General features: G+C 31.0%; 1 protein-coding gene across 2 annotated transcripts; it reads left to right on the forward strand.

The window, feature by feature from the left end:
* The first annotated feature begins 5,286 nt into the window (after nt 1-5,286).
* LOC132314913 (synaptotagmin-3-like) lies at nt 5,287-11,282 on the forward strand. Of its 2 annotated transcripts, none has more exons than XM_059813683.1 (12): nt 5,287-5,726; nt 6,799-6,902; nt 7,037-7,087; nt 7,156-7,279; nt 7,796-7,914; nt 8,015-8,116; nt 8,231-8,305; nt 8,389-8,465; nt 8,568-8,817; nt 9,348-9,719; nt 10,458-10,586; nt 10,702-11,282. In XM_059813683.1, exons 1-12 carry the CDS (start codon nt 5,612-5,614, stop codon nt 10,828-10,830), a joined length of 1,647 nt encoding a protein of 548 aa, XP_059669666.1. In that variant the 5' UTR covers nt 5,287-5,611; the 3' UTR covers nt 10,831-11,282. The 2 variants fall into 2 exon arrangements, with proteins under 2 accessions (XP_059669666.1, XP_059669665.1); XM_059813682.1 differs by having other exon boundaries at nt 5,287-5,722; nt 6,804-6,902.
* The last annotated feature ends 329 nt before the right edge of the window (nt 11,283-11,611 follow it).

An 11,611-nucleotide genomic window follows, 5' to 3' on the forward strand; every position in this document is an offset into this window, starting at 1 on the left:
AAGATAAACTTTGTGAACAATTTTTGTTACCACGACGTGTCAAACATTGATTAAAACAATTTAAGACTTTAAGAGATGAGATAATGTGTTTTATTTATTGTTGACAAAGAGTCCTTGTTGAACTTTATTGATTGAAACAAGGGTGGGCGAATTGTTAAAAAAAAAAAAACCCAGTCTTTTTCCTGTTTGCAAAAAACCTCACTTGTGAATATCTTTAACAATTAATCCTCCTCATGAGGGGATCATTTTAACATATGTTAGAGTGATTGTGTGTAATATGGTAGTTATTTATCAAATGTCAACTTAAATTGATTTTGGTGAAAAAAAAAAAAAAAAAAAAAACCTTGTACCATGATTTTTTATAAAATAAGATAAAGTAATATATACGAGAAATCCAAAATTATCAATACCATGATTTTTTATAAAATTTAAAAGTAGAAATTTATCAAACTATGTAGCAAAATCATCTCATGATTAGGAGGAAATGGTTTTTTTCATTTATATATATGTATATATGTGTGTGTGCGCGCGCGTGCGCGCGCGCATGTGTGGCATATCATAATTTAATAGAAAAGTATTGGGATTAAGATTTATGATATTAAAATAAATCAAATTTTTTGTCATAATAAACGCTTTTTCTACTTAATAAATAAATAATTGAAGACGGTCTAAACAAATATTTGTTATTCAAGTGAAATATCTTTTGACTATAAAAAAACCAAAAAAAAAAAAAACAAGTGTGAAATATGTTTTGGGGGTGGGGGAAAGGGGTTTTGTTTTGATATTATGTGACACAACTGGATTTATTTTGAGTATGCTATGTTCATAATTTTTTAGAATCTTATAAATTTCTACTTTTAACTTTTATAAAAAATCATGGTACTGATATTTTTGGATCTCTTGTATATATCTCTCTCTTTCTTTATCTTATTTTATAAAAAATCATGGTACTAGTTTGTTTTTTTTTTTTTTTTTTTTTCATTAAAATCAATTTAAGTTTGACATTTGATAAATAACTGCCATATTAGCAAGAACATTTCTAAAGAAAAAATCAAAAGCGACGTTTCATAATAAGAGGTCTCGTTTTAGTGTTTTATGCAATTAAAAAAATAAAAATAAAGTGAGTGGCGGGTACTTTAGTAATACTAATGTATTGTTTTGATTTTTAAGATAATTTCGTCCGAAAATTTTATCACATAATTACTGTAACAGATGTTAGTTAAAATGACCCTTTCGTGATAGTTGAGGAAAGTTAATTGCTAAAGATATTCATAAGGGGAGTTTTTTGCAAACGAGTGAAAAAAGAGGGGATTTTTTGCAATTTGCCCTTGAAAAACAACTAAAAAAATTTAAAAATTCAATACGAATTATAATTGTTTTCTATATATTATATTATTATAATTTCTTTTTCTTTCACCTTTTAATGGACAAACTTTTGCGAGAAAAGAAACTTTTATAGTTGGAATTAACATTCAGAATGATGTGGTTGTAGCATTTTCCAAAGTTAGGACACATTCAAACTTTTAAATCGGACTTTTTGAATCTGAGCCCAGCCCACATTCAAACTTTTAAATGCCGTCTGCGTTTGGGTTGAAAAGTCATATTAGAATTATGGGTTACATTTGAGTCAATTGCCCAACGTCTATATATATATATTACATTATAATAAAAAAAAATTAAAAAATTCTATTATATAGATGATATATATGATCATATTAGAATTCGATCGGGTTCGATTTTTGTTGTTCAACTCGGGTTCCATTTAAATTATTCCACACCTTTATCCCAATTCAATGTATGAATTAAATTTGGATTGAGATTATTCTGAATTACGCATAGCCAATAAAAAAACAAATCAATCAAAGCCCAAATTTTCACCCAGGCTCATAAAAATTCGGACTGTCCAATTGCGTTCGAGTCCCTTGCCTAAGCTGCAATCTTAATTTTGTGGTCTCTCTTCTCTTTCTTTAATTTCATGTGTCACTAATATATATATATATATATTTTTTCACCATGTGTACGTTAGTAGTGTGTTACTAATCCAATGTTGGAAAACACCGATTTTTAATCTTATTGATGCATTTGGTTAAACATAATTGTAAGCAAAATAATAGTTTAATAATAATTAAATAATACTAATAATTTGATTAGGTCAGATGATAGGTTACCCATGCATTGAAGAGAAGTTGCACCTATTTAATAGAGGTGTATTGCACCATGTCAATACTTAAAAGTGTTTTAATTTAAACAAATAACGAATAGTCAGATATATATATATATATATATATATATATATATATAATGAAAAGTTGTGTTGGTTTATTTGAGCCAACACAATCTTAGTGCCTCGTGGAGTGATCTCAATCGTAACGAAGCCTATAATAACCCATCATCCCATTCATAGACTTTAGGTACTGCAAAAATTGATTTAGATATGTTTGTGTATATATGTTACATAATATATATATGTAGATAAATACGCACACCTCTCATTATATATATTGTTTCTGTGTATTGCAATTGCTTATGCATACTAATTGTCATTGTCAAGGGAGTTACGTACGTAGTTGTGGCACCAAGAGAGACCTCCACCAAATTACCATTTCGCTTCCTCATTCAACAGAATCTTTATTGCATTCACAAAAAATTCAACATAAGAAACCTAACTAGCTAGCAACTGTGGTTTACAATTTCACTGTTTATTATTTCAAGTTTAGATTATATTTACATTTTCAGTAATATATGTGTTATATATATATATATATATATATATAGAGAGAGAGAGAGAGAGAGAGAACGGCATTTAAAACATATATATATATATATATATATATATATATATATATATATTATATTTTTATATTGTATTTATAAAAAATATACATGTAGTTGAATGAAATAAAATCAAGGATAATGATGAACAAGAGAATGATAATATGTCTTTATCAAAATTGTAAATGTTAGTGTGGTGTAACTTTTTGTTTTTATTAAATATTGTCAAAGAATATGGTTTGGTAAGAAAAATTGGGAGTTAATTTACACATCTACCCCTATGTAAAGAATTTAATTAGCAGTTGGGAATGACAATTTTCTCTCCTATATAATAAACAAATAATATTATAGTTGAACATACAAAACGTTATTTACAATATAGTCAATTCTCTGTTAGATCCAAAAACATAGATGTCATTTAATTAGTAATAGAACCCACATAGATAAAAATAAGGATGTTGTCTGCAAATTGTCTTCAAAAAGCTAAATGAATGATTCTTTTCATGGAACATTATCTTAATTATCATCTAAATTAATTACTAATTAATCTTAACTTTCTTGACATGCTCATCAACCATACTTGTCTTATTTAGCTGAGTGGGTTGATTTTCGAAACGTAAGAGAGTTGGCGAAGAACTAGTTAGAGAAAGTTAATTAACATCTAGAATGTCAATTGTGTTCTTATTTTTAATCAAGCTTTTGGCATCATGTAGTTTGGCACTTGACTAAGAACAAAGTTGTGGCAGAAGCGACTAAACAAGAATGTGAACTCGTAGGACATGTTTGGTACACGTTGGTATTTTTGTTTGTCGGGTAATATTGTCGAAATGTTTCGTGAATAGCTGTAAAAAATTGAAACATCAATTTGATGTTTTTACATGTTTCAGCGCTGTAATAATGGGTACGGTAGCAATGAATAGGTAAAAACAAAAATTTGAAAAATTATTAAATACTAATTTTAAATTAACTATTATATTTTTTATATTTGCAACATTTTTTTACCAAATATGTTTTGAACAAATGAACGTTTCCGGGCATAATTTCGATTACTACTCAAAACACTAAATTAAAAGTTAAAACAAAACGTGAACCAAATAGCGTCATAATTTGTAAGTTTTTTGGGTTTGGATAATGATTCTAAGACATGATAATTAATCTAATCGAGAAGTTTTTACCTTGGATATACTGGATAAAAAAAATTCTTTGCCACCATCGTTGATTAAATTATCAAGTCTGAATACATTGTCCGAATGGCATTGTCTTTTAAATTGTATCCAATTAAGACTGTGATTACCAAAGCCAAGATTACTCAAGATTTCTTTTAACAAATGTTGAAATAATTTTCACATTATTTTCAAAACATCATATGTCTTTAATAGTAGTAATAATAATAATAGCAAAAAATAATACCACCCAACTTGACCTATAACCAGATTACTAGTCAATAATATATAACATCATCGTACTTAACCGGCTAAATATCATCCATCTCTATATATATAAAAATGTACGTACGTGGACATGTATATATGTTTATATATGTATAAATATATGTTTATAGGCATACTTGTCTATATTATAACCTCTTAATTAATTTTATTTTATTGAATAAAGTAACATGCAAAATATTATGCGTTCACACGCGCAGTCTATATATACTATTTTTTTTTTTTTTTTCAAGAATAAAGTGAAAAGCAACTGGTGTAGGCTCTTTCTGGGCATCCAATCCATATGCCAACTAATTAATCCTTAGAAGCTAAGATACAGCTCATAAAATCTGTTTCATAAACAACTTTTTTAAAAAGTATATTAAAAATTAAACCGGCGATATAATCTATATATTTGTGAAGCTGCTAACATCGGTTCATCGATTAGATACCTATTGTGACATTTCCCCATCACTCCCTCCATTTTTATGTTCACATTCTTCATAATTAGAACATTATTGGCATATTTGAAGGTCGGGATTTTGAATTGCTTTCGGACTACCTCAAAAATTAAATTCAATAATAGTATATATGGAACGGGAGGACTACATGTATTCGGTGATGAATTATGAAATATTATGAGAGATTCGACACCTCCTTTAATACATTATATATATATATATATATATATATATATATATATATATATGTGGTATATGACTGTATCACCTTTAAGTCTATTTTCTCCAAATATTTTATCATTAGTATTTCTAATTTTACCTTCACACAAAGAAAATATAATTATGCAAAATAAAATTAAAAAAAAATGATAAATACAACATAAATCAAATAATAGAATTTTGTTTCTAAAAAGATTAACTACTGAGATAACATCTGAAAAGAGGATTACGGGATATTTATTATAAAAAAAATTGTAATTAACATTGTCATCATCTTAAAATAAAAGTGGAGAATAGCAATAAAATGCATGCAATATATATATATATTTTTATATATATACATATGTATGAACCGGTCCAGTTCGAAAGTCCGGCTGCTAGAACATTAAACGGTTAACGGGCCAAAATCAAGGGCGATATCGTCATTTGAGAGAGAGCGCTCTATATATATATATATGTATATTTTTCAAGAAGAAGCGACTAACGAGTCTCTCTTTTTGGCGGTTTCATTTGGGAGTCTATTCGTTACGTTTGGTGAGTACAATGTATTTCTTGGATTTTCTCGCCTTCCAGTTTCTCGGAAAATTCTTCATTTCCAATCACTTTCTTTTTCTCTATTCTGCATTAATCTTCAATTCTTTCATTGACCCATTTCAATTTTTTATGTTATTTTCTTCTTCTTATTTTCAGTATTTTCAATTTTTATTTTTATTTTTTTGGAGTTGAAGGCAAATGGGAATTTTGAGCAGTTTCTTGGAAATTATTGGTTTCGGAATTGGAATCCCAATTGGAATCTTTATTGGGTTTTACTTCTTCCTCTATTCCAACTCCAAAGATGTAGAGGTAAATGATATACTACATATATAACACACACACACACAAACATATAGTTCTTGTTTTGGTCATTTGTTGTGAAGTTTTTTTCAGAATTTGATTAATGATTACTTCACATGCTCTGCGTATTTTTTCTGATGGTGACAGTCTACATTTTTCTTTTATATATATGTGTGTGTGTGTGTGTGTGTGTGTGTGTGTGTGTGTGTGTTTTAAGGTTTTGTTAATATATGGGCATCTATGAGTTCTTTTATACTGAAAACAAATTATGATTTTGATGTTCTTGTTGCAAATCAAAGAATCTTGATTTATAATGTAAATTAGGTTTTAATTAGGGTGTTTCTAAGTAAGATTTTTTTATTCTATACTTGTTTGGTATGAAATGTGGTCTTAAGTCATTGTAAAGAGAGACATTGTCAAGCAAGGTATAATGGATGAAATTACATAATGGACCATATCGGAGTCGTGTTTCTTGTTCAGGCCAGTACAACTCATAACCCCTAAAATTAGGTTTTTCTAATAATTTTCATTGACTTTTATTTATAAGCATGATTTAACATACGTAACAAGTATTATACTAATTATAGTGAACTATTTGTGATTTTTTTGATCATGAATTAGTTAAAAATAAAAATTCAGAGTTGAAGCATCTTCAAATGATATCATGGTATCATTGTCACATGAGCACAAAATGAAAGCTTGTGCTGATGGAGATCTCGATTTTGGATTCATTATTATTTTCATAATTCAACTTTTGGCTGGAGATATGGGTTGTAGTTGATGAAACATTACCTAAATCAATCCCGAATAATGAAAAACTTTAAGACAAATTTGGATCTTTTTTCGGCTAAGTATAAAGTTTGAAATTTAAATTTTAAAATATAAAAAAAAAAAAGTGTTGGAAAATGACTGAAAATAGATTTTAGGTACATGAATGTATTTTAGGTACATGAATGTTGTGGCCTTCTTGGTTGTGGTTTGATCCTTTTTTAAAATCTGCTTTTCTCTACACTTTTACACAATATTTTTAATCCGAAATTGTGCATCATTGGACCTGAAAATAATCTTGTTATTGAACTAAACACTGCAGGATCCAATTATTAGGCCACTGTGTGAACTAGATGGCACTGCTTTGCGAGATATTTTGCCTGAGATTCCTATCTGGGTGAAGAATCCTGACTATGATCGAGTAAGATTGTTTTTCAATCTCCCGTATCGTTGCTATCAGCTATCATTATTTTGATGTTTTGACATTTTTGTTTTTCTATTTTTTCTCACATGCGATTAATTTCTGATTAGTATTGCATTTGAATGAATGTGAAGGTGGACTGGTTGAACAAGTTTATTTTGGAAATGTGGCCTTACCTTGACAAGGTAATCTAATAACTCAGGAATCCGTAAACTTCTGATTAAAAATATCAAGCTAAATTCTAAATGTACAGGCCATTTGTAGCATGATAAGAAGCACGGTTCAACCTATGTTTGCGGAGTACATTGGGAAGTTTTATATAGAATCAATTGAGTTTGAGAATTTAAGCCTCGGCACTCTTCCTCCTACAATTCAAGGTAAGTTTTCTTCTTGGCTTCATCTAATGTTGCTTTCTCGAGGGGTTTATAGAATAATCTTTGGCTCGAAATTTTTGGTTCATACAGAAGAAACCTAAGTTAATTTATTTCACTATCTTGGAAGATGCCACTAATAATTCTCCAGTTTCACCAATTCACTTTACTGGTGGTTTCTGTGTATATGGATTGTTTAAATTGATAGCTGACTAATAACCTCTTCACACTCTTGATATTAATATTTGTTGAAATCAATTCCACAAGCAAACTAGAATTATTTATTAATTTTGCAAAATAAAATTAGTTTACACTCATTCACTGGAAATTCATTTTGGAATATGATCCTTTGGTGAAATTTTTTTTTGTTGCAATGGAAAATAAGGTTAAAAATTGAGTCAGAAGATTAACAGAAAAAACATTGGCATTATTTATAAACACGATAATGCTGGTGTTGGAAGTAATATGCATTAATTTTGATTTAATATGCTTTAGTTTTTATTTTACTATGCAACTTGGCAGGTCTCAAAATCTATGAAACAAATGAGAATGAACTATTCCTGGAACCGGCAATAAAATGGGCCGGCAATCCAAACATAATTGTGGTGTTAAAAGTGTTGTCTCTGCGAATAACAGTTCAGGTCAGAAGAACCTAGGCACACAAGCCTTTACAGAAGAATGTGTGTTTTTAGTTCCTTTAAAGAGAACATGTATTGGAGGATTGATTATGCTTCTTCTCAGTTGGTGGATTTACAAGTATTTGCAAAACTGCGGATAACTTTGAAACCTCTCGTGGCTACCTTTCCATGTTTTGCGAACATTATGGTATCTCTGATGAAGAAGGCAAGCACAGAAACATTTGCCACCATTTCTACCTTTTTCCTTCCTCTTTTAATGTTTCGGTGAATGGATATTAATTATTGTTTCTCTTTGTCGATCATTGTTAATTTTGTGCAGCCCCGTGTAGACTTTGGTCTGAAAATACTGGGAGGGGATATAATGTCCATACCCGGCCTTTATCGATTTGTTCAGGTGCTACACTAGTAACTCACTTGTGTGATTGGAGGGTAATCTCTGTCTGGTCAATTGATTTTTTTTTTTCGTGAGTCTTGCAGGAGACTATTAGAAAAGAAGTTGCTAACCTTTACCTCTGGCCCCAATTTCTTGAATTACCAGTCATTGATGCTTCGACGTAAGTTCTTCTATGATATATGTTGATTTCATGACAATGTTGCAAGTAAAACAATAGAAGTATAGCTACATTTTTTTTTTCTTTTTCTTTTTTTTTTTATAGATTGGCCACGAGCAAGATCGTGGGGATACTGCATGTAAAAGTTGTACGAGCCCGGAAACTGTTGAAGATGGACTTACTAGGAACATCTGATCCTTATGTTAAGCTCAGCCTGAGTGGAGACTCTCTGCTAGCAAAGAAAACTACCATCAAGAAGAAGAACCTGAACCCTGTGTGGAATGAGAAATTCAAGCTTACTGTGAAGGACCCTCAATCTCAAGTGCTTCATATAAATCTCTTTGACTGGGATAAGGTTTGTCTGCTGACCTTCTCTAACATTGATTGATAATTAAGAGTGAAAATTTTAAATTTATAAAATGAATAAGCAATAAACCATTATAAGACTAATAAGAATTTATAACCGAATGGAAGAAAAATGATTCCGAATGGTCACTGGACTTCTGAATTCACTTAATGAGCATAATGGATAAAAAATGAAATCTTTGGTAAAGTGATTCATAGATGACACTAGTATATCTGGAAAGAGAAAGATAGTCTCACCACCCCAATATGGAGGGGCGAAGAGCTCTCCTACTCTCACAATTGGGTAGTTACAATTATGTAGTTTTCGGATAATGTTCATAGGTTCCTCTTAAGGGTTCAAGAAGTGTTTTTCAAGAACTTAAGTCCGTGTACTCTATATATAACCTCCAATATGTTAGACGATTTTGAGTCACTGAAGTGTCTGCAATGATTTTCCCGAAAGGTTTGATTTTTGCAAAAGACATCAGCATCCTCATCCTCCACATTATCATCTTTTCTTTTCCGTGCTCTTGTTAACAGGTAGGAGCACATGACAGGTTGGGAAAGCAAGTGGTTCCTTTAAAAGTGCTAACGCCCTATGAGACGAAGGAATTTTCTCTTGATTTGCTCAAGGACACAAGCAGTAGTGATCCTCAAAGCATCAAGAACAGAGGGACAGTTGTGGTGGAGCTGACGTATAATCCTTTCAAAGAAGATAGCGATGGGTCTAGTGGACATCTGGATGCCGATGGGCAGAATGAAAGTATAAACGATAGGGCATTAGGCAATGAGAGCCCCAGTGGAGCAGGTGTACTTTTGGTTACAGTCCAAGGAGCTGAGGACGTAGAGGGAAAGAGTCACAACAATCCGTATGCTTTGGTACTTTTTAGAGGAGAAACGAAGAAATCAAAGGTGAGATTTACCTTGACAAAAATTCTCTTTCAAATTGTCCATCCCTTAACCTGGATTGCATAAAAATGGACACAGACTCGAGCAAGAATTCATCTGGGCTGAAAAATAAAAGTCTTCAGTTAATATAAAAGCTATATTTATATGTATGTGTGTATGTATATTGGTTGTTAGTTTGTGAAATTATGAAGCATCATAAAATTATATGTATGAAGTTACTTCATTTTATGCTCATATTGAATCTTTTAAATTGACTCAAATATCATTCAATCAAATATCAGCATAATTGAGCTTGACGATGTCATATTTACCACCAAAAACTCGGAGAACCTACAGTACTCACAATCTAACAAGTCTTACTAAAGTTCATAATGGAAAGAAAATATAGAGTGAAGCCCGAAATACGTTAAATGCTACACAAAATGTCCAAACTTGTCATCTATCTTTTACTTCAGCTCGATTAAATATTGGTGGTGCTCTTGTTCACTGTTTAGTGTTTGTATATTTTTCCTTATTGAGTCAAGTCCTTTTGTTTCCCACTTTGTTCTCTCCCCTATTTTTGTGTGTGTTTGCTATTGGATTGAGTCAAAGTGGTTTAGAGAACCTAAGCTGCTGTGATTAACTTCAAGTTTTATTCTGATATCTCACAACCTAAGGCTGCTTGACAATTTTGAAAGCATAGATTAACTACTTTCAATCATTTGAAAGTTGAACTTTAGTAATTGTTCTTGGTTTCTTCAGGTAATCAAGAAAACCCGCGATCCAATCTGGAATGAAGAGTTTCAGTTTTTGCTTGAAGAGCCTCCAGTAAGGGAGAAGATCCATATTCAGGTCATGAGCAAGCGCAGCAGACTTAGTTTCCGATCAAAGGTTATTTTCGCCTCCTTTTTATCACCATCCTATTTCTATCCTTATAGTTGTTACTCACTCATAATTCACAAAGTGTTCAGAACTTGAAAAAATATGTCATTTCGCAACAATGTAGGAGTCACTAGGGCATGTGGATATTAGTCTTGCTGATGTTGTACATAATGGACGAATCAACGAGAAATACCATATGATAGATTCAAAGAATGGAATGATACATGTTGAGTTAGAGTGGAAGAAAACTTGAGAACCAGGATGAGGATATAATAGTCATATCATTTGTGATCAAGAGGTAAATTATTTCATTTTTAAGATTTCAATTTTTACTGCATTGCAGCACATACAAGATCTTCATAGACTTCACAGGAAACAGAGTAGGTCATTAGAGTTGTTCATATCCACTTGAAACATCATAAATTTTGTATGTACCACAAAAACATATAAATTTTGTCATTGTCATGCAAATTTTTGCATTTGTTAATTAATTTTTGTTTCTATACTAAGCATTGTATAAACCGGAGAAATGAGTTTAAATTTTCTTGCATGGTGTGAATTTTTTTTTTTTTTTTTTCCCTACCCAAAACAAGTGGTGTGAAGGTAATTCAGCTAATAAGATTTAGAACTTGAAAAAAAAGAGTCTGATGCAATTGAACATTTCGAGGGTGGGCTTTCTGCAATAGTAAAGTTGCTTCATGCGCAAGTAAGACTGTGTACATTTAACCATCTTCGCATGCGCAAGTAAGACTGTGTACATTTAACCCTCTTCGCATGCGCAAGTAAGACTGTGTACATCTGCAAGTAAGATTGTATAAATCTGACTATCTCTGCATGCGCAAGTAAGACTGTGTACATCTGACCATCTCCGCATGCGCAAGTAAAGAGTGTGTACCTCTTATCACATCCAACCTCCTATCCAAGTAGTCCGTGGGACCTAATTGGTTGGCCCATTACTACTAACCATAACCATAAAAGAAAAATAAAATAAAATAATAAAAGAAAATAAAACATTTAATTTACGATTAATCAAA

Source organism: Cornus florida, unplaced genomic scaffold, assembly GCF_030987335.1.
Source record: "Cornus florida cultivar Cherokee Brave unplaced genomic scaffold, ASM3098733v1 CherokeeBrave_3.0.0_Hap2_Chr06, whole genome shotgun sequence".
NCBI lineage: Eukaryota > Viridiplantae > Streptophyta > Magnoliopsida > Cornales > Cornaceae > Cornus > Cornus florida.

Coding starts and splice junctions, on each gene's coding strand:
- LOC132314913 (XM_059813683.1), top strand. CDS start 5,612: ATGGGAATTTTGAGCAGTTTCTTGGAAATTATTGGTTTCGGAATTGGA. Junction 6,903..7,036: donor AGAATCCTGACTATGATCGA/GTAAGATTGTTT, acceptor ATGAATGTGAAG/GTGGACTGGTTGAACAAGTT. Junction 10,587..10,701: donor GACTTAGTTTCCGATCAAAG/GTTATTTTCGCC, acceptor GCAACAATGTAG/GAGTCACTAGGGCATGTGGA.